The sequence below is a fragment of the Rhea pennata genome, chromosome 11 (assembly GCF_028389875.1).
Source record: "Rhea pennata isolate bPtePen1 chromosome 11, bPtePen1.pri, whole genome shotgun sequence".
In the NCBI taxonomy this organism is placed as follows: Eukaryota; Metazoa; Chordata; class Aves; order Rheiformes; family Rheidae; genus Rhea; species Rhea pennata.
This window is the reverse complement of record NC_084673.1, coordinates 12,005,605-12,028,778: the sequence shown is the minus strand read 5'-3', so window position 1 is coordinate 12,028,778 and position 23,174 is coordinate 12,005,605. Positions and strand designations below refer to the sequence as shown.

The 23,174-nt window shown below is 50.6% G+C and overlaps 1 protein-coding gene across 1 annotated transcript in view; it reads left to right on the top strand.

Annotated features, from left to right (window-relative positions):
* The first annotated feature begins 835 nt into the window (after positions 1-835).
* GABRE (gamma-aminobutyric acid type A receptor subunit epsilon) overlaps positions 836-23,174 on the top strand; it is a 39,705-nt gene continuing 17,366 nt past the window's right edge. Inside the window, exons 1-3 of the mRNA XM_062584659.1 lie at positions 836-917; positions 6,442-6,590; positions 6,820-6,887. Of these exons, the coding sequence (XP_062440643.1) occupies positions 859-917; positions 6,442-6,590; positions 6,820-6,887 (276 nt within the window). The 5' untranslated portion in view covers positions 836-858. The remainder of the gene's footprint in view (positions 918-6,441; positions 6,591-6,819; positions 6,888-23,174) is intronic.

The window sequence follows — 23,174 nt, the reverse complement described above, 5'->3', positions numbered from 1 at the left end:
TGACAGCAGTGAAAAGAAATGTTCAGGGCCACAATGCAAACCAGGATGAACAGGGAGCAGTGAGTAAGCTAAGAGGCTGAAGATGCACAGCCCATCCTTGGCACCGTGGTCCCCCTGCACCCCTGGCTGCCTCGCAGTTCCTGTCCTGTGCATCCTCCCAGTTTTTTTTCATGGGACAGCAGCCCTAACAGGTGGAAAAGGGCCTGACCCCCTTCCTGGCTGTGTCTCCCTCGCAGCTCTGCTCAGCACAGACTGATGCTTTGTGTATTGTTAAAATATTGTTAAAAAGAAGCGCCTGCTCCTTTGTCTTTTTTCGGAATATTGCACATTTGTAAAAAAAAAAAAAAAAAAAATGTGATTAACAAGTGAAGACCTTGCCCCTCTCTTTACACAAAGAGGGAGAAGGAGATCGTTATGCAAGTTGTTGAATCCCAGCCGCTTCCCTCCGCACGGGGGAACGCCGTGGCGGGCAGATACGCGTCTCCCTTTGACTTTGGGACGCCCCCGCTGTCTGCACGGGTGGGGGGCTCCGGGGCGCTGCGGCCGCCGGTGCTTGCGCCCGCGGCGGAGGGGGGAGAAAGGGGTTAACTGCCCCCCCAGGCGGAGGGAGCTAGGACCCTGCGCGGAGCCCCTCCTCCCCCCTCCCCGCCGCGGAGTAGGAGAAGAAATGCCCAACTTTCCCCCTTCCTGCCGGCGGCGCGGCGCGGAGCGGAGCGCGGAGCCGGGCGGGCGGCGGCGGGGCTGGAGCGCAGCGGGCAGCGGGGGGTCCCGCCGCCGCCCCGGCCCCCGCCGAGCCCCGCCGCGGCGGGCGCGCCGCCGCCGCCGCCGCCCCCCCGGGCCGGCCCTCGCCTCGCCGACATGCCCGGGACGCTGCTGCTGCTCTGCCTGGCCCTGGGCCCCGCGCTGCGCGCCGCCAGGTGAGCCCAGGCGTCCGCGCCCCCGCCGCCGGGGCTGCCCCCGCGTCCTGGGCGAAGTCCCCGCGCCCGCCGCTGCCTCAGTTTACCCGTCGGGGCGGCGGGAGGGGAGGGCGGGCAGGGGGCTGCGGCGGCGGCGCCTCTCCGCAGCGGCCGCCTGTGGGGCCCGGGTACCTCCGCGCGGCCCCTCCGGCCGCCCCCGCCGGAGCCCCGCGCCGCCGCCGCGCCTCGCCCGTGCGCTTCGCCGCGCCGCGGACGGAGCCTTCCGTCGCCGCCCCGCCGCCGCCGCGCTGGCCGGGGCCCGCCGGGGCTGAGCCCCCCGCGGGGCGCCCGCGGCAGGGCACGGGCAGCTCAGCCCCGCGCCGAGCCGGGCTGCGCTCGGTGGGCCGGGGCTGGTGTCCCCCCGGAACTCCCGGGCTGGCCGCCGGGAGGGACGAGCGTGGCAGCGGCTCCCGCCGGCTCTACAGGTTGACGGGTGCTGCCCGGTGCGGAGCGCGGGGCCGCCGGTGCGGAGCGCGGGGCCGCCGGTGCGTCGGGCCGGGCAGGTCGGGAGGTCGGCCGGGGCCGGCGGTTCCTAACGCGCCGGTGTAAACAGGGATCAAGGCCCCACGCGCAGGGGGTTTTCCAAGTTTCCCTTTCCTTTTTTTTTCTCCTTTCCCCCTGCTCTTTTTTTTTTTTTTTTAAAAAAAAAACAATTTCTAGCCCTGCTACTGAGTTTAATGGCTGGATCGGGGAAAGAACATGCTGTCAGCAGATTGTTGCCCCTAGGGCTCAGAGGAAGAGGGATTTTACTGGCAGAAGCTAATTGGCAGAATAAGCTGCCTTAAAGCTGATCAAATCCCATTACAAATGCAGTCAGGGACAGGGAGCATGAATCCTGCTACTAAAGGTCTGGTCTGCCAAGGTTTCCTGAACTCTGGTGCTGGCAGAAGGATGGTCCCTTACATCCTCCCTTGGGGCACAGACTTCCCTGGGTCGAGGCAGGGATAACTGCCCCAGGCTGGGGATGGACAGCCAGCCTTGCCAGCATGCTGCTGCTCAGGGCACTGGAGGGCTGAGAGGGGAAACCTTGGTGCATCCCTGTTCCTGTGCCCTGCTGTCTCCGCAGTGCACTGCTGTGAGCACTTCATTTTGAGATTGGGAGTCATAAACTGCAATATCGCATGGAGGAGTAGTTAAGTCCTTTATCCTTCACCTGCCTTTAAGTGAGAAGCTTTACCCCATAGCTAACCCAACTTCCCTTCTCCCTCGTCTTTCATCTCTGCCTCTTCACTGAGTCCTGCTTTGCCAGAAGCAGGGTCCCTGGGCTGGGGGCTGATGGAGGAGGAGGAGAAGCCTGTGGGTGAAGAAGGAAGGGGGGAGAAAAAAAAGGAGCAAGTTATTGCAGGGTCTCTTTCAGCATTCCTTGTGTTGGCACAACTGCATGTTGCATGGATGAATTTCCCCTGCTTCACACTTCGTGGCGGTTGCAAGGGCATACGGGTAGTAGGTTGTTCGGGCTGAAGCGGCACACGTGAGCTCATCTCTCGGCAGAGGCTGCCGAAGCCGGTGCTGGAGCTGGCTGGGTGCTCTGTGCCGAGGTGACTCAGCACTCCCCGGACGGTGCCCGCCCTGGAGGCAAATGTACAGCATCGCCTGGGCACTGCGGCGGCTCGACCAAGTGGCCCCGCTCTCAGCCCCTGGAAGCAGGATCGCTGCACAGCATCGCACCACCCAGAAAGCTGGCTTGATGGATGGTTAAAACTGTGCAGACTTGACCAACAGGGCCACGTCGAGCATGCTGTGACAGGAGAGGTACGAAGACATGTCAGATGGGCAGGGTGCAGTTTAATGAGCCCCCTGTCCTTAAATCCTCCGCCAGCTTTTAATTTAGATTAATTTGCCTGAATATGCCTGTGTCTATAAGCCCTTGGAGGCATTGATATGGGTCGCAACAAGGATACGTTAGCATACAGTAATTAGGGTTGACGAGAGTGCTTTTTAACTAACTGAAATGTTGTCCTTGTGTTGCGTTGCTGTCTGTTCCTCTGGAGCTGGTGAGCAAGTGGGAGTTGTGTAGGGCCTGGGGGCTTGAATCTGCATTTGCAGAGGGTTAGATAGCAGGGCAGATCCCCAGGGGATGTGGCAGTCTTCTGGGATGTCCCCTGTTTCTGCACTAGGGACAGCTAAGAGGATGCCTGTCACCTCCCCAGCTGGTACAGGTTTTAGTATAAAATTTTAGCAGTCTTCTTCTTTGCTAATGCACCAGGTTGCATATAGGGAGTGGATACACGTCCCGGTCAAGCATCCTTCACTGGCATACTAGGGATGGAGCACTGACGTATTTGGGATCCCACAGCACAGTTACTCTCCCCCTCCTGTTGCTGAGGGAAAACTTCTCAGGACAGCTTTGAAACCGGGAGAGGGAGGCAGCCTGCCAGCACGTTGAGTGCCGGGTGCCACCGGCTGGGGCTGGGGTACTTCACTGTGCATGGCAGTGAGCACTTGCCGTGATGCAGAGCGTCTTACCTAGGCACGGCAGTAACACTGTTCTTGTCTTGCAAGAAACGGAGGTGCTGCTTTTCGTGTGCTTACCCATATGCTCAGGGGTCTGAACATGCTCAGACATCTGAGTAAAACAGGTACGTGTTTGAGTAAAACCAACTTGGGGAGGCAGGCCAGGCAAATAGCTTTGTCCTCCTGCAGTAATGCCAACAGCTGCCCGGGAGGTGACCAACCCCATCCATATATGCGAGCACAGCTGAAAGGACATTTGGCTGCTGTGCAGGCACCAGACAGGGGCTGCTGTGTCTCCAACCATGTTTGTCAGCACAGAGGTCTCCTCGCACTGTCCCTAGCTGTGTCCTTCAGCCATCCTCCCCTTTCCTGCCATGCTAGTGTTGCCTCCTGGCCCTACGGCTTGGCACCCAAGTGCTGTCAGGTAGATGTTTTGACATTTCAACAAGCAGAGGTGAGGGAACATGGCTCTGCCTTTTGTCTGGCTTACACTTCCCACGTGCAAGAAGCCAGAGCTGTGGGCCAGCACATGTTCACAGTACGTTCATGATCATGACGGGTTGCTGTGTGACACTTCCTTCAGCAGGTGGGGAGACCTCTTTGGCCATGCATAGCCCAATTTCTTCTTAATTCCTCTGCCTTTGCAGTAGTTTTGGGGCTCTTCTTGATTTGAATCAGGCCACTGGGAAGAGAGATTGAGGAAGAAGCAGAGGCCTCAAGTCACCTTCCCTCCCAATCAGCAACAGCTGGGGCAGAGGACTGCACATACACACAGGAAAAGTGCATTTTCACCAGGAAAAAAACTGCTAAAATGGCTTGATCTGGTTTTGTGGCCCAGGATTAGCTGTATTATCAGAAAGCATTTTTCTGGTAGTGCCTCTGCTTCTGTAATAGGGATATGACTCTTTGGAAATGCTATCCCAAACTTTAGGGCATTAATACCAGACAGGGCAAAGCCAGTTAAGCTTGCTCTAAGGCTGAGATCAGAGTAACCAGCCTGGTCTTGTTATGCCCAGGAGGAACGTTTAGGACTGTAGTCCAGCCTTACAGCTGGACTTGTCTCCAGTGGCTTTGTGTCCAGTGACTTTGGCTGGGCAGCAGGACATGCAGTGATCAGTGCTGGTCAGTAACCTGTCCTGCGCTGGCTTCCACTAGGGTCCAGTAAACACTGAAATGAGGTTTAGGTAAAGCTGTGCCCTCTCTGCTAAGGCTTGCAGGCAGCTAACATCGTCCTAAACACAGGCTGCAAGGGAAGGCAGCTGGGCAGAGCTCTGCTGAGGGCAAAGGCACACGTCGCTCCGTGAGCCCCGCAGGAGCGACTGGCCCCAGATGTCAGTTCTGGCCGGGTTTTGGGTGGGCGCAGCGGTAGTCCTGTGCCCATGCAGCCACTTGCAGAGGATCCTGAGGAGTTATCTGCTCAGCTGCGTTTCAAAGGCACGCTGCAGCAAGCTGGCCAAGCGAGCCCTGCGCCGCGTCTGCTCGGATAGGGAAGCACATCCTGACAGTGTTGCTTAAGACTCCTTAAACATTGTCAAAAAGTGCAGCGTGCAATCAGACAGGCAACAACAAGCTGATGTACCAACACCTAACATGTGGCGGCAGGCAGCCAGCTGCACAGAAGTGATCCCTTGTCGGGGAACACATCTCTGTGTCTGGAAGCTGGGGAGATGCAAAGAGCTCTAAAGTGATTGTGAAAGCAAGTTTTATCTGGGGTTTTAAAAGAGGAGCTTCTGATAAATTAACTGCAACATGTCAATTTAATGCTTTTTTTCCTCTCCAAGTACCTTTGCCAGGCTCTGCCTCCCCTAATACTGAAGGGAGATGGTGTATCAGTGATTACACCTTGGAGCTGCAAATCTCCAGCTGGGATGTGTCAACACAGTGGCAGCTCCTGCTGTGAGACCCTTTCTGGCACTGGAGCAGGTGACACATTGAAAGGGCAAATGCTGAGGGGGATGTGCTGGGTGTAGGATGGCTCAGCATCCTCTCATGCATATGGCTATGTCATTCTGGTGACAATGTTGTGAATGACCAGCCCAGAGCAGTGGCAGGTGGTTAGAATTTCCCGCGTGACCATGTGGACTTAATTTAATTAGAGGTTTTACGAAAGCTCCTTCAGGAAAAGGGGGAGGAGCAGAAGGTTTAGAAAAGGGTATGTTTGAAAGACGGTGAGAGAAGCTGTTAGCTTAATGGGTCATGTTCTGAGAAGGATGCAAGCTTTTTCTGCCTGGCTTGGAACTGGAAGATCAAAAAAAAAAAAAAAAAAAAAATTGTGGCTTTAAGTGGGAGCTCAAGCCCAAGGTTGGAGTGGAAGGGTTGTCAAGTACAGGGAATGGGTTATGTCAGCTCTTGGCTTTGGGGCAGATGCATTTGCATGAGGCTTTCATTTCCCAGGGTCTGTGCAGGGCAGATGGCAAGGTTCTTGGTAAGGAAGACATGCATGCTGTGTGCTTGGTAGTTTTAGGACCTTCTTTTCTCCAAAATGCTTTTGTTAGAACTGCCTGAAAATGCTGTTTGGTTGCTGTCCTCTTCCTTTGAGGAAGCAAGCTTCAGGTGTGTGTGTGTGTGTGTGTGTGTGTGTGTGTGTGTGTGTGTGTAAGTCAGGGCAGCTGAGGTAATTGGGGTTAACAAGGCAGCCCCAGGAGCTGGTGGTGCTGAGGGCAGCAGAGAGCTGGCAGAGAGGGCCAGGGAGGCTGCTGAGGAGGGCAGGGCTGGCCCCTCTGCTCCAGGGAGGAGCAACATGTTGCCAAAGGGAATATGAGGTGCATGTGAAGTGCCCTGTGACTGCTGCTGGCTAATCCTGACTGCTAGTGGGAGGAACCTTGTGTTTCTGGGGACTCTGAAGTAAGTAAAGGTGCCAGGCAAGTTGTGTCACCTTAGGAGTATTGCAGAAAGATCCTTGAGCTCCTCTGAGCAACGCTGGCCCTCCTCCTTCTGTCTCTGTGAAACCCAGCTATGCTCAGTCTCCCACAGCTCATCAGAGAGGTTCCACAGCAATTTCTCTTTTTTTTTCTCTCTCTCTCTGTTCCAGGTGTGAAAGCACAGAGGAATATGATTATGATTACCTCAGCATCAATAAAACCTGGGTCCTCACCCCTAAGGCACAGGAGACTGATGCCACACAAATCCTCAACTCACTGCTGAAGAACTATGACAACAAGCTGAGGCCTGACATAGGCAGTAAGTGTCCCTTGCGGCCACCCTTTGAGACTGGGGCAGCAGGTGGTGACCTGCCCAGGGGTGTCCTGTGTTCTCCATGTGGCTTTGTGGCTGCTGTAGTTGGGATTGCTGGTCAAATGGAGCCACACTGCTCCTGAATGCCCCCCACCTTTTTCAGCCTCTAATCCTCTGTCCTTTGCTGATGACCCTGGCCTCCTGCTCACCCAAACTCATTCTATTTCCTTTACAGTCAAGCCCACGTTTATTGATGTGGATATCTATGTGAACAGCATTGGGCCAGTATCTGTCATCCAGATGGTGAGTGGACATCGTTGCTACAATGTCATGGGTGTACAAAGCCTGAGTACATGGGATGTAGCTGACTCTTTGCTGCCTAGTTGGATTGCATCCCTCTGGCTAGATGTGGCATGAAAGATGTTGTCACAAGAACTGGATTTGTGTCCCCTTTTTGGGAAGATGTGCTCCCAACTGCTGATCGCTGGAGCTAGGGAAGCTTGACTGCCATCCCTGCTTAGGAGCAAGGTCCCCATATGTTGTAGGTGGGCTCAGTGACCAACCATGCTCGGGAAAGTGATGACGATGCTCTCTGTTCTCTGCTTGCAATGCACAGACAGATATCTCTGCATGGAGGTTTTGCCCTCTCCAGTCCTGGGGAAACACGAGCACAAGGGTGCTGGGATGCTTGGGGTGAACCGCACTGCTCCTGCTGAGGCAATGCCATGCTGGCTGGGAGGGGGAGCAGTGCAGTTCTCAGGAGGATTGAAATAGGAATCTGGAGATGGTTGCCATGGTAATGGTCTGATGGTGTGAAACTTGGGTGCCTAGGCCTGTGCCTGTTATGCTGGGGAGAGGCAGGGTAACTTGGATCAAAAGGCTGTATTTCTATACTTTACCATCTTAGATCGACGTCATCCTGACTTCAGCAGTTTCCATTCATGGCTCAGGCCCCACTGCAGCAGGAGTCGTAGAAACACTCAGTAGAGATGCTCTTTTCTGTGAAGATCCTCCAGACCTTGCAGCACTGGAGAACAACTGTTGACTGACTTTTCATGGGGAGCTTCTTCTCCTCTGAAGTGTTTCACCTTCTTGTTTGTTTTGGGGTTTTATTGTTTTGTTCCCCCCCTCCCGCCCTGTTTTCATCAAGAAACAAACTTGGCAATGCTGTTAGGTTTTGAAAACCATTTTTGCCACTGGGCAGTGTCATGGGGGAAGACAGGGCAGAGGCAGCTAGGACAATTTGGCTGCTCTTGTCTTAACAGAAAACTGAGCAGAAACCAAAATGGTCTCCCTCAAACCTGAAGAGTTTTCAGGACTGGGATGTGGTTTTACTTTCATGAAGTGGAAAACTTCCACTGAACAAACCTGTTTGGTGGATGGAGGAATGGCATTGTAGTGGTAGTACCACTCTCCTTCCGAAAAGTATTTTTATTACACTTTTGCAATAATATGTGCTTCCACATGGTGCCTGCTTGTAGGCTAGCCAGAGGGGGACCTGACTGGGCACTTACCTGTGTGATGAAGGCACCATCAGGAAGCCCAGTAGGGAAGGCCTCAAGTCAAGAGGTTTCCTTTGGTTGGTTTTGTGGGCCTGGTGCTTCCTGGAGATGTGGCTTTGTGTGGGTTGAAGTTACTTAACAGAGCCCTGTGAAAGAGGAGAGGAGCAATGGGGTGGAGAACACCACCACCATGTTGCTGTGGCCGTCTGAACTGAACTAGCTACCTGGATGGAGTGGGGAGCAGGCCATCTTCAAAGTGGCTGGGTGATTAGGGCTGCAATTTGAGTGATGCATCTTATTGAGTGGTACTGCAGCAATGCCTCCCCTGTGAGATTGGAGTAGGTCATCCAGTAACCGCAGAATAGGACCTGCCCTCAGGCCCTCAACTCTCCCTTCATGTAAGCTTGTGCTTGAACTCCTCTAGGAGGGTGTGAGGAGGGCCATAGCAATGTGATACTTTAGCACAGGTCGTGTGGATCAGGTCATTCCCAGGCTGTTGGCAGATATTGCAAGCTTCCCCCTGCATTGCTGCTCCAAAGCTGCATGGAGAAGTGTATGGGGCAGGGGTGCCCCGTGCCCCATACACTTCCTCAGCAAATGCAGTGCCTGGAGGTGGACTATGGGAGTCATGTGTATAGATGGCTGTCCAGTCTGATTTGCACTGCCCTAGAATATGCCAAGAATACAAAGAGAAACCACTGTGCACTTCTTCACTCCTATTTTCCTCTTTACCTGTTTTGTTTATGCCTTTCCATCCCTCTTGAATGCTTTGCTCTCCTCCCTGTTATAGGAGCCTTGCATGACCTTGCAAGGTTGAAGGAGTAGTGAATGACTTACAAAATCCAGTCTTGCATTCAGAGCTCTTCTCTTCTCCCAAACAGAGATACCAGGTGCTGCTGCTAGACTGGTTTCCTAAGAAACAAAGCTTACGCAATGGCGATGTGTATGTGAGAACAAACGTATGTATGTCCATCCCAGCACTTCAGTGACTCTTGCTCCATTGGCCTAACACCAACTATGTTTAGCAGTAAGGATATGGGCATCATACATATTCAGTTGCTCCTGTTTTTGCGAAAACAGAATGCCAGACAGAGACAATAGCTATCCCTGTTGAGGGAAAAGCTATTGTGTGAACTCAGCTCTTACTAGACACCAGAGAATCCATTCAGGAGAATGCTGCTGGAGACAGGCTTGACTGTTCCTAGAGCAGCTGAACCAATGTGCTTTGACTCTTTCTAAGAGTCAGCAAAAGCTTTTACTTGGTGTGAAATTGGGCTCCATGACTGCACAAGTTCCCCGGGGGTCCCAGCACACTTAATGCGAGTCAAGAGTGTGAAGGTGTGACTGGCTCTCAGAAATTGTCTGCATCTGTAGAGCTCTGCTGGTGAAGCTGCTGCCTCAGAGCTGATTTACCCAGCTGGAGCTTCCTCATCTGAGGAAGATATTGGTGCACTGGGTAACTGCTGTTAACGGAAACACTGTAGTGAGGAGCTGGTTGGCTGGGGGAGGAAACCATTCAGTCCAAATAGCTGAGGATGATTAGGCTTGTGGTATTTTGTGTCAGTCACAACTGGCTGCACAGTCTCTCCAAGGTGCCTGGATACTGCCAGTCTGGGGGTCCCTGCTGGGTCCCAGTCCCTTGAAGGAGGCAGTGCCTCTTGCCAGGTAGAAAGGCAGATCTTCCAACAGTAACAAATGATTTAAAGGCACCTGCATTGGCATTCCTAAGCAGACTATGAACCTTGTTCCTTCACCATCCCTTACTAACATCAGAATCTTTGATGCCCTTGAGCTTGGAATTCTTTCTCCTTGAGATGCTGTGTAGATACTGAAGAAGGCTAGGCCCAGGTCTTAGTTTTGGGTGGCAGCTTTTGGTCACCTGTGTGGGTGAGCGCTTCCCCCTGCTCATGAGAAGTTCATCCTGCTATAGCTTCTCCTAAAGAAAGAAAAGGGCTGCAATAAAGCCATTGTGGCTGGCCAGGATGCCACTGGGCTCAGCTACTTTGCCCTTTGCTTTGTTCCCCACACACACTTGTGCAACAAACAAAGCCCTTCTGTGGGTCCTGCTGTGAACAGCACTGACATCAAAGGTACCATCCAGATTGTCATTGCTGGGGAAGAATGATTCCTGCTACCAACACTTTACCCCTTTTTACAGAGCTTTTTTTAACCTGTGAAGCTCTGCCTCCTTTCAGGTCTCAGGCCTGTCTTGAATGCCAGATCTTTTTCTTTTTCCATACACAGCCTGAGACAATGCATAAGCAAGAGAACCAGGATTTGACTTGGAGCTAGATTTCTCCTGAGCCCCTGGTGAGATTTCTCTGAGATGCTCTGTCTGAGCAGCTGTAGCTCTGCTGCAGATAGAGGCAGTATAAGCCTGAAAGCCAGCTGGGGGGGAGATGCACTATTGATCTCTTCAGTGCATTGCAGTGACGACATCTTAGTAAGCATTTGTCCGTTACATGGCCAGGCCATGTAGAAGATAAAAACCTATCTCTACTTTTAGAGGATTTACCACCATTACTGTGGCTTTTCGCATAACCCAGTGTTGTCTGTGTATCTGAAGCCAAAGGCTGCAAGATTCTCCAACAGGCTGGTGGAATAGAAGACTCCAGTTTAAGCAATATAGTCTGAATATTGGATGTCCTATGATCTCTCAACCTCCCCTGAAAGAGTTAACTACTCACTGCTGCCTTCAGCCTGGCAATACTCTGTCAGTGCCTAGAGGCTAGTCCTGTGTAGCTGTTGCTCAACCTCAAAGTGATAAATCACATCAGGATACAAAAGTGATTCAGGTCCTTAGAAATGAAAAGGTGATTTGAAAATGCCCTGTGTTGGGTGTGAATTCTGCATCCCCCTCATCGATCACTTGTCATAAATAACATTAATATTCAGAAGTCAGCAGAAAGCAAACAAGTTTGGAGAGGGAAGAAATGCAAAGTGATTTCCTGCTATCTTTTGTAGACCAGAATGGCTGTCTTGTTTGCCATTTAGGTATTCAGGTAAACTCAAAATTCTCACCTCCCTGTGAAGAGGACCTGGCTCTGCCATCCTAAGGGAGAATGAAAACACGTTAGCAACCAAAATGAAGACCAGAGCTCTTGTTTCCTCCTGCCCCATCCCTCTGTTTTGCTTCCCTGCAATGCACAGGGTAGGAAGGAGGGTGGTGGGATGACTGGGTGCTCGCACCAGGCTGCCTGCAGCAACCAGTGGCCAGGCTTGAGCTGGCAACCAGCTTGCCGGTGGAGCAGGGCAATGCTCCCTGCAGGGCTGCTCACAGTTACGTGTGGCAGGGCAGGAGCTTGGGCAGGAGCTCCGGCAGGGCACAGCAGGAGGGATGGCTGTGTACTACCAGGAGGTGGTTACATGAGGTTGGAGCCTGTCCAATGGGCCACAGAGAGCCTGGGCTTGCCTGAGAGAAGATGGGCTGAGAGGGAAAGGGCTGTGGAAAAGGTGATTTTTGCATTGGACCCAAGTGCTGCTTGTTCCCACTGCTGCATATGCTGGGGTTTCAAAGAATGCCTGGCATAAGTGGCCTCCCCATTCCCTTGGACCCATCTCCTTTGGTTAGGATTGGGGCACTTGGTGTGTCCCAGGCAGCTGAGGTGAGCTGGCTCCGACCAGCAGCTAGCAGAGTGGCTATGTTTCCACTGTCAGGGAAGGGGTGTGCTGGGCTGCTGGAGCTGGCCAGCAGCACCTCAGTCAAATGCATTACTGCACAGAACTCAGCTGTCCAAGCTGTGCTGGGAGTTTGGATGCCTGTTTTCCAATCTCTTTGGTGCATCACAAATCTGAGCCTGGTACTTTGATATAGTGACAAAAACCCAACCTTGGTTCTCTGTGCGTGTTTGCAGGAAGAGGTGCCTGGGGAGGGCTGCAGCAGTGGAGGCCAAGGGAGGAGACTTTGGGTTCAAGTTTTCTGCTGACTGGTTGTTTGCTGGAGGGATTTGCCCCTGGTTTTGTTTTGTAATGGCTTTATTGCTATAGATTATAGCTTTAACTGATGTCAAGGGCTCCTCGAGTTCTGGGTCACCTTCCTTTAGGCATGTTTAATTCTCAGAAAATAATGCTGTAGAAGTAAAGCAGTTGCCAAATATTGGGACTGAATGTGCTTCAGACATGAAGGTGTCCGCGAAGTGTCCATGAGAGTCTGCATCGGTGGGAGCGAAAAAGTACTTCTGCTCCTGGCTTGGGGATAGAGCAGATCCTGCTCCAACTTTCTCCCAGAGACCTGAGCTGCTATGTTCTTTGCTTCCTTTATCATGTAAAACCAAATGCAAGGAGGCTCATGGTTAAGCATTTGGAGCATGGCATGAGTGCTGCAGTAGCCTTTTGGCCAAAGTGAACAGGGACTTTTTACTCCGTCCAGGGGCCTGCATGGTACCTGCTTCAGGAGTCTGGGAGCAGAGGCAGCATAGGTAGGGCAGGTTTGCAGGCAGGTGACTCCTCTCTTTGGTATGTGGGAGGCTGTTGCAAGCAGAGGAGATGCCCTTGTGTGGCAGGCTCTGTAGCAAGGCAGGCTCTTCTACTGGGATTGTGCACCACCTTGGTCCCATTACTTAATGATACAAAAGATGGAAAGTGCAAAATGCGCCTCTGTCATTCACCAAGGGCCAAATTCTGCTACTTCCAAAGTGCCTGTGACTCCTCTAGTGTATGAATAATCTCCTGCCTCTATTATTGCAGCAAATGATTTTTCTTGGATTTATCCCTGAGTGGGGGACTTGATCCCCGGGAGGGTGGTATGTCCAGATGCACATGTTCATTATTCCCCCTTTCTCTCTCTAAGAGATGCTGCACACCATTAAATTCATAATGCTCTGCCTGGCTGCAGTAGTTACCATGCAACACACTAACGAAATTGAGGATGAAGAACATATTTTCCCATGTCTGGAGTGTTGCAGAATAGATTTAATAGATTTGCCTGTATGGTGCATTTGTGAAAACCCCGTGAAAAAAAAGGGGGGGGGGAGAATGGGGGAAATGTTTATTCGTTATCAGTTGATGAATAACTAATTTGCAAACCTTGTCTTGTTAAATATAAATTAAATCCTCATTTGACACACTTTATAATTTAGACGTATAAGCACAGCATGAATGAAGAGAACTCCCCACTGACTGCTTTCATGTAAATCCCAAGTAGCCAGAGGAAGAGGGTTTGGATTTTGAAATTAAAGCTGGCAGAGGGAGAGTTTGTGAGGAAGGGGCTGCTGTGGCCAAACTATTTTGGGCGAGCTGGGGACTCTCTGACCCCACGTGGGGCTGCTCAGCCGTGCTATCTGCCGGCAAGGGGATGGCTTTGGGGCAGAGAGGCAGTGGCTCAACCCCCTTCCAGGGGTTGCTGCCCTCTCTGCAAGGCTCTTCAGCTGCTGGGGGAATAGCTGCTGAATTGCAGCTCTTTGGGAGAAATCCCCATCAATGCCACGTTATTGGTATGCACCGAGTCCGCAGCTGCTGCGTGGACGGCTGCATTGTTCCAGCAGCGGGGGCAAGGATCAGTGAGAGGCGCTGGGCTCTGCAAAAGCCGTACGGGGCTAAGCTGCCCTTGCTTGGAGCCCTTGGGCGGTCTGTGCCATTTCTGCGCTGAAGCAGAGCTGCACACCAAAGAACAGTGCCTGTGCTTTGCTGGAAGCAGTAAACGTGTGAGCCACTGTGGGAAGCCCTAGGATACAGCCTGGGCTGTCCTGCTGCGAGACTTGGGTTAATATCTTCGTTTCTTCTTAATAGATGGGGAAAGCAAGGACAGTAATAACTGTTTGGCTCTGAGGAACCCTTAAGTCTTGATTATACTTAGCTTTGGCTGCTTTGGAATAGGTAGGAAGGAAATGAAATTAAAATGGCATATTATTTAAGACGCTTGAATATGTTGCTCTGGAGCACAAGATAAGCCTATCGGTAAACGAAATTTGTTGCGCTCCCCCCCTTCCCACTTTCCCGATAATAATAGACTCCAGCAGTTGCACAGCACTTCTCAACTGAAAGGGCTTTAAAATGCTTCACAAATCATTTAGGAAGCACATAGCCTTGGTGCACCCACATCTTGGGTGTATTGCAATGCTAAAGCACCCAGCAGCATTTGGTTTGGCCTGTCCTGTGTGCATTGAGTTAGGCTTCAGCGTAAATCTCCTGAAGGTGCACAGGACATGCACTAATGCAATGTGCTAGGTCAGTTTTTGGTCCCTGACAAAGATGAATATTGTATAAATTTGAAGTCGTGGGGAATGAGTGTTGCCCTCCAAGGGGCCCAGTGCTTTTTCTGGCTGCTGGTTTCTGTGCCTGAGCAGTGGCTCAGCTCTGCTTCTCGTTGGAGCTGTAGGTGCAGCTTCACAAATACTCATTTGCTTGGAGAGTGCTCATATCTCTTAATTCCTGTATGTCCAGGAGCACTCGCCTGAGCCAGCTCCTGTGCACCTGAGTGCTGGAGGAGTGACTGATCCTCGTGTAGCTGCTCCTGTCCGCATCTGAGGGAGGTCGGGCGTGCAGAGAAGGCATCAGCCAACCTGTAGCCAATGTTTTTCGTTGCCTTAAGGAAAAAAATCATGAGACCACTGAAGAATAGCACCAATCACATAGGACTTTTAGGACAAATCACAAACCACGCAGAAGCAGCCCTAACGAAATAAATGAGTTATTCCTATCCTAAACATATCCCAAGAGCTTTCACAAGATTCAGGGTCTGCTCCCAAACCAGAAAAGGGCTGATTTATTCACTGTGAATAATTCAACCAGCTCCATTTATTATCCAGAATGTATACTAATCCCTTCCAGATATTTTCTGTGTGACATCCGTGTCGGTATTTTATTTATAGGCTGTTTACTGTGCAGAAAACAGGAGTCTGTTATCCACAAAGATGAACAGAAAGCTGAGGTTTTGCCTCTAAAATTGGTGCTAAATAAAATATGAAAATCTGGACAGCTGCTCCTGGGGGGAAAAGTGCTTTTCTTTAGAGGTATTTCTGGAGAGCAAACCCTGAAGTTAATTAATATCTGTGCTCCACTGCCAGACAGTGAATAGGGAATGTGGCTGGATTCACTCAGGTTTCTTAAACTCACTGCTGCAATATCAGTGCTGGTAAACAGGTGCCTTCACATAACCCACAGCTCCAGCAGGGCCTCTGGACTGCAGGCAATGTGGAAAAAGTCAACATTCATAATTAAGTGGTTTCTGTAAATTCCTTCATAGGCACCATTTCTGGCCTTCTGCTGGCAGGAACATCTCAAATCTGCATTCGTTTCATGCCAGCCCTCAGAGGAAGTCTCTCATTTCCTCAGCTGGTCTTTCTGTGGACTTGCGATTACTCTGAACCCTTGCAGGCTGCTGTGGACAGATGCTTTCTGCAGTCAACCTGCATCCTCGCCATGCTCGCCGATGAGTGGCTGTAACTCATAGTTCACCGCAGAAAATCTTTCTGATGTAGCTCGAGTCTGCAGCAGCTGTATCAAGGTCTCCCTTCCCAGGTGCCTCTGTCAGCCCATAGGTTTCTACATCTTGCTGGACCATGGGGACAGCTTTCCTGAGCACCCTCGTCCGGCCTGGGGAAACAGGCAATATCCTCTGTCCTGGCTACCTCTTTCAGGGCACAAAGAGAGGCTTTGTCGTGATGCCTGGGCGCGGAGGTGGAGGTGGGAAGGCTCCTTTGCACGTAGTGCTTGTTGTGGGTGCGAGCAGGGGCTCAGGCTCGGGGCAGCCGTGCACAGCTGCATGTTGCCACACAGAGCACCGATGGAGCTGTTTTTCTCAGAGGTGCATTAGCTAATGGAACTGCTCTTAGGTTTCCTGAATGCCTCTCGCTTCATAGTATGGAGATATGTATTTGTGGACAGACTAGGAAGGCTGTGTTTGATTCTGGTACTAATCTGTGCTCTAAACCTCATTAAATTGATTCTTCCAAGCCAAAGGGAAAGCAGTACTGTGTCAAATTTGAAAGATACGGGCTCTGTAGTTTGTCACTTGATGGGCTGAATTATTTTTAAGGCAGAGTTGATTTATCTGAACTGAAGGTTTTAGATCTCTCCACGGGAGAGTTCAGGATATTTAAGGTGCAAGAGAAAGGTCAAAGAGCTGGTCAGAGGTGAGGGTTTCCAGCCCAGGGAGAGCAAACAGCCAGGATCCTTGGGGAGGGGGTTTCTCACTCTCTCTTCCCACTTGGGACAAACAACCAAAGTTCTGAGACCAGCTGTGAAGTGTTTCTGGAGGAAAAGGGCTTTTTGGGCAATCAAAACATTAAATGTTAATGGCATTAATTTGTTTTTATTTCATTTTCGTGTGGTGATAAATTCTGTCCTAGAACTGTAGCACCAAAATAAGTATTTATACATAAAAGTCAAAATTAAATGAATCAAATAGATAATGGTAAAACACAGTATTTTGTAGTTGAAGAAAAATATTCTGAATGACCCAATGAAGTTGAGGTAATTAATTTTAGGCTGTGACATTTTTAGTTTATTTTCAACAAAAGCTCCTTTTTTTTTAATGGAAATGAGTTCCCTTTCTCACACCCCAAATGAAGCAGTCGTGTCATCTCCTCTGAAAACCTGCTCTAAATTTCTGACAAAACAGAAACCATTTCTCGGCATTCAGCAGAGGTAGATGACCAGAGGCAATCCACATCAAGAACCTCTTTATCCCTTGATCTTGTAGGCCAAATATTCAGAGTACTGCAGCCCATCTCTGTGCAAAGGAAGGGTTGTTTTCAGACCCAGTTCAAAGAAGTGAATGGAAACCTGCACAGGTCCCTGGCTGAGTCCTCTTCTGGCCATACTGAGTGGTGGAGGTGATGAGCCACTTGGTAGCCAGCAGGAGGTGGGATTTGCTCCCTCTCTGAGTGGGGTTGCTCACCTTGCCAGGCACTGCAGTGCTCCCATGCCTTAGGGCTACCCACCGGAGTGGGCAAGGCTCTAAACTGGTGTTTAATCGTGTGTAACACCGACTGCACGTGAGTAACAGTGGTGCAGTGAAAGTGCCTGTCTGCACCTGTGCACAGCCCAAAGGCTGGCAGGGCTGAGGATGCTCAGCTTCCCCTCTCCTTGGTGCTCCTGTCTTCTGCTTAGTGTCCTCTGTGCTCGTCTGAGACGTGTTTTAGGGTTGGTAGGTGGGTGGGCAAGCAGGTTTTCACAGCAGCCTGGTGTGATGCACCAGCTCAACCTTTCCTGCTGCAGACTTGCTACTGCTGCAGCATTTCCTGCCAACATCATTGAGATCAGACCCACCAGTGCCCCAGGAGACAGCTCCTCGAGACCCCAGAGCAACAGTGCTGGCTGTATAGGGCACTTCAGGTGGGCAGCAAGTCCCTTTGAGGCAGGGGGGTTTTGGGTTCTGTGTACTCTGACAGCAGCTGGGGACTCGGAGCTGATGGCAGATGTGGAGTCTGATGTAAGCCTCGCTCGCCCCATTTCATGACCAGAGGGCTCGGCCATGAGGATTTCCTTAGCTGTTCTCTAGCCTGCACTTAGCTGGAAAGGACTTTAACTGTTTGTCTAATTGGCTTTGTTCAGCTGGGCAATTGCAGATGCTGTGATAGTAATTCACCCCCAGGCTTCAGAAGCACAGGAGAGATGTGAATCAAAACCCTTAAGAGTGTGGGTGGGGGATCACCTGATCCCTGTGTGGGTGGGGAGCAGGGAAGGTCAGAGCAAGGACTTTGCAAATGGTGTAAGCCTTGTTTCTTACACTTCCTCCTCTAATTCACCTCTCTTCTCCCCTATCTTTGCCCAAGTATCTGTGTGTATCTTCCATGCGAGACCTGTGTCCTCTGAATGGTCTTTTACACTCTTCCATGGAGACACTGAAGTTTTCTTAGTAGCCTCGCAAGGATAAGGAGACAAGATGTTCCACAGAGATGTCGGGCAGAGAAACGGGAAATATTCATGGGAGTTAGGTTTGTTCTTGCCACCACAGGGAGTAGGAGGGCTAAGGCTGTAACTGCATGGTCTTCTCTTCATTTGCTCCTTAAAAAGAGGAGTTGAAGGCAAAGGCAGCCATAATGTTTAAGCTGATAATTTCCTTCCATGGTCTGGCAGTGGTGGATTGACAGACCTGTCTAGAGGCTTCAGCCTTAGTTTGTGTTGTGAATCTGCACCTCACGTGAAGGCAGGATAGCCTCTGGCTCAATTTGCCATAGCAAAGACCCACAGTGGTGATAGGGCTGGCAGCTATGTGTCTACTAGGGCACTACTCACTGCCAAACTGAGCAACATGGTGGTGATTCAGAAACTTAGGTGCAGGTCCAGTTACTTTTATTGCTCGCACAGACTGAAGCTTTGTTCTAGCATGTGGCAGGATGGGGAAGGAGCCAGTAAGACCAGGGTGATCTGAGAGCCTTGAACTGCAGGGCTCTACAGAGTTTGCCAGAGGGATTTGCAGGATAAATCTTGCAAGGAGGCTTGGGGAGAGAGGGTCTCTGCAGATAGGTGGGGGCTGGAAGGAATACTGGGAATGTCAAGTCCTCAAATTGCGCTGTAAGGAGTTAACTATTGCGTGAACCCAACCTCCCTTCCCACCACTCACAGCTGTTTGCATGTGAGCTTTGCATTCAGCTTCCTGCAGAGTTATCTGCAGGCTTTAGCTCAGTTCACGGTGATGAGGTCTGCTTAGATGCTGTCCCTTTTCTGTGGCCTGATTCATTTCTCCTAGCTGCTTTCCTCAGCCTGGTGTTCCCTTAAACTCTCATTAGGGCTGGACTTTGATTTTATGTTGGCATGAAAAGAAGGACTGAGAAAGAAAAAATAAAGTAGTGAGAGGGAACTAAATTGAGAAACTAGCAGGGCAGGAAGAGAAACTGGCAAGCACAGCAAGGGGTCATGAGAAACAACATGAAACAGGTTTCCTTGAAAGAGTCAGTGGAGCACGATATGCTCCCAGCCACTTTCCTCTTCATCTGGGGCCAGAAGAGAACAATGTCAGGAATGAGGATTTCTGCAGAGGGCACAAAACCCTGCCCCTCTGCAAAAAACAGAACTTTCTCGGATTTTTTTTTTTAATTTGCTTTTCCCTTGAGAGTGAGGGTTAGAAAGGGATTTATGCAGAAAAAACACTGGTTTTCTTCCTGGCTAGTGGAAGGGTTTTTGTGCAATCCCAGCATCCCAGGGGCATGGGTAGTATGGGTGCATTGTGCCTTCTCAGACCTGTTTTTGTGAGAGGACAGTGTAACGTAAGGTCTCAGGAGGTAGGCCTGTATCTCAGGTATTGTCCTGTCTCACTGGTTCTTGGAGAGCTGAATCATATGGCCCACCTGAGGCTGGTTTCTGTGTGGATGTTGTGTCACAGCTCCCTGTGTGTGACAGCCATAGGAGGTCCATCAGCCCCCTGCAGCTCATGGTTAATCTCTTTGACACAGTGCTTGGTGCTCATCAGAGGGGAGAGGTTCTCACAGAGAGGGGCATAATTAGAAGGCAGTAGTGCATTTCCTGCTCCTTATGCTCTCTCCCTAAGTTTCTGTGACTGATCACTGTCAGAGCCTGCTGGGACAGAGGGACATGGCCTGACATCGTTTTGGTTTTGCATACTGCTGTGCCATGCCATGTGGTTCCTGCCCTTGGAAGGGTGCTTCAGTGCCTAACAGGTGCAGAAGCAAAGCTCTTTTGGCTCCAATTCTCTGCCACTCTTTCCTTCCTGACTTGACCTCAAAACATGGCTTCTAAAGCAATTTTTCTCTCAGTAAGATTAGATTGGGAGGGACTTTGTTTTCATTGCATGACAATTGGCATCCAGCTGAGATTAGTAGACAAGGTCACAGGTCCCTACAGAGAGGCAGTTCAGCCTAACTAAACAAAGTGAAGTCCCATGGCAGAGTGGGAAGGTGGTGGGAAATGATGGGATGCTTGAATAGGGCCGTTCAGGTTGAAACCATTTGCCGGTTTGGGAAGGTTGAAACCATTTGGGGTATGGGAAGGGTAGAAAGGCATTTCTGGCTGAGGCAGAGGAGTGACTTGACTTAAACCCAGGGGAGTATGGAGAGGGTTATGGAGAGCAGGAGGAAGGGAGAGTAAGAGAAAAGGGAAAAGAGGGAGAAACCTAAGATGACCTGGGAGGATGGAATAGCAGCAAAGGGGATTGCGCAGCAGAGTCAGACCGTTAAGTTCCTGACCAGGAAGGGAAGGCACGAAGACCTCCACAAGGTGTACAGTGGGATACTTTAACTTTGCAAACCCCCACAAATAGTGCAAAAAGGACTAGGTGTAAATGAGAATCCTACCCTAAATCTCAGAGGGGCAGCTGACTTTGCCACTATCTGGCAGCAGAGGTAGGCTGTGCTGGGGTCTGGCAAACTCAGCAATGCTGCCAAACTGAAGGTCCTTCTGTATCAGGTTCCAGACTGGAGCGGGGGAGAAATGCCCAGCTAGTGAGCCCTATGCCCAGCAGAGTGCTTGCTCTACTGCTTTGAAACCACATAGCCACGTGCTAAAGGACTGAGGCACAGGGCATTTGTGAGTGTTTGGAGGAATCTCTTGCCATCCTTCCCTTCACCTGAGGCCCATTTCCCTATAATCTCAGTGGTACCACCAAGGTGGAATACTTCTCTCCTTCCTGCTTCTGCTTCCTAGAAGGTGGTGAGGCTGAGCAGGAGCTTGCAAACAGCATTAGGGGAACATAGTAGTCCCCAGAAGCGAATTCTTACAGAGCTCAGAGGGCAGGCAGAGATTTGGAGCAAGGAGCAGGTCAGAACTGGAGGAAGAGATTGTGTTCCCAGGCAGTGATATCCTTGGAGGTGTCTCTCTGGGGACAAGCTGACTGTCCCTGATTCTTCCCCTTCTACAAGAGCATTTAGGATGGTCACCTCTAGGGACCCGTGGGACCCTCCTATCCATCCTTGCCTTGTATAGGTGAGTTGCAGCAGTTGCTCCCTCAGTCCTGTGTGATATCAGACTGCTCACTCTGGTGTTTTATTTTAATCCCAGTGGGTGCATAGGAATATGAGGTGTAATTAAAGGAATACCAGCTTCTCATCTTAATCTCTTCTTATCTTGGAGAGGTAACTGCATGCAGTGAGACTGTGGTTCTTCCTCCAGCTCTTTCAAAGAAGATTTCTTTTTATCTTGTCAAACACCCTTAAAGGACAAAGAAACAAGAACACTTGCCCGAAGTGCTAAGTATTCTCTTCCAGTTATCTGATGTCCCTTGGTCCTCACCTCTTCTCTCCCCCCACCTCGTTTGACTTCCTGCACAGGGTTGCTTCAAGCCCAGCACCCTGGGGAGCTTTTAAGCATTCAGCAGTAAGGCTTGACATGCAAACAAGACTTCTGACGTGTGTGGCTTTGCTTTGCAAGCATCCCAGGTAGTTCCTAGAGATCACAGTAACTGAGCTGCATCCTTGCTTGTACTGGAAGGTGCTTACACATGACTTCCCACTCAGCAAATGTTCTGTCCTGGGGGTGGTGAAAAACAGACTATAAGAAGGCAGTTCCTTCCTTGTGCTGCTCTACATAATACTTTGTTGAAGTATTTAGTGTCTTCCCCCTTAATTACGTTGCCCCATCTGCATATAGCGCCCTGTGTCCATGCCTCTGCCTTTTCAATAATAACCTCGTGAGGGAGAGTGCAGACAGACTGTGCTTCTATAAACCAGAGTCCGGCTGATGTCATGTCTCAGCTCAAGGACTTTCCTTGATCCTTTGGGTAATAACTGTTAATCAGATGCTAAAATACACACCACGTCTAGGTCACGTGCCTGTGGGGCTCACAGTGACAGACTCTGTGCCAGGCTACCTTCCCATGAAAAGAGGAACAGACACCACGGAAATTGTGATGTTTCTTGGGTTTTCACATGAGGTGACAACGTCACTGAAGGACAGGAAGTGGTGTTACAAGGGAAAAGCTCAAAAGGAGGGATTTGGAGGAGAGAAATAGTCTGGAGCTGCTGGATGGCATGGAAATAAAAACCAGCTTTTCCTGGTTGACTAGTATTGGGTTACTCCAGAGCAGGATGGAGAGAAAGCAGCTGACATTCAAGCATGCTTAAAGCACTCTAACTTCAAAGCAGTTAATCTTCCCAGCATATGAATGGTCTACAGCTGGGTTACTGGAGGACGCCAGAACTCCAGCTACTCGTTTCTGAGTTTGTACCTCTATGGTTCATTCTCACCTTTGTTGCCATTTTTGTGTGAGGGAAGCTTCAACAGGACGGCGACTTGCACTGGGGAATGGCTGTCTCTGAAAGTGTATGTCTCTCTGTATCCAGCTGTGACTGGGAAAGATGTCCCTGGTTGCAGGCATGAGCAGAGGTGTATAGGATCATGCAGAGAGAGATCTCAGAAGCCACCACACGGTTTTTAAAGCCCCCTGTCCAGTTCCCACTTACAGAGACTCTGAGGGTAAGCCAGCCATTACTGGGGGTTTGCAGTTGACAGAGTAGCATGTACAGCATGTCCTGTTTGAAGGTTCCTGGCAAGAGCAATGATTTTTAACAGTGAATTTTGTATTATAAAAAGAATGCTGTCTCTACTGAGATTCCCTGGGCAGAGGTGAAAGGCATTCAGACAAGGACAGTGCTGCCAGTGTTGCTGCAGAAGTGAAACAGATGGGAAGTTCAGTGTGTCACCTTGAAAACACAGATCATAAGAGCTCTGCTCCTTTTGTCCTTCCAAGCTCCTCTCGTCACTCTGACATCACAGGCAGAAAGCTCTCTGGTGCCCAATTTGGGGAGAGGAGGACCTCAGAAGCATAATGGAAATTTATATTCTCTTTCTTTTGCTCTTTGTATTGGGGAGATAAAGCTCACTCTCCATTCACTCTGCATTTTGTACAGTTTTGTTAACCAGAAGGCACATTTCTTCCATCCCAGCACACCCCGGCACAGACCGGGCTCGGCATTGTCTAACCATGCAGTAAGAAATAGTGCCTGGTCCAGAACAGGGGGTAGGCATCCATGAGCAAGGTGTCTCTATTATCAGTGGGGCAGTGGCAGCACAGAGAGAAGCCTAACACTGCCCCACCACTCCTTGAAGTAGTTGGTGTCAGTCAATAGCTTACGCAGTTAACAGAAGTCCTCCCTGCTTGCTGCCCTTTAAGAGTGCTTGCACAAGTCAGGCCAGAAGCCTATGCCTGCCCACAGATTGTGGGGATAAATCTGTAAATCAAGTCTGAAGATTA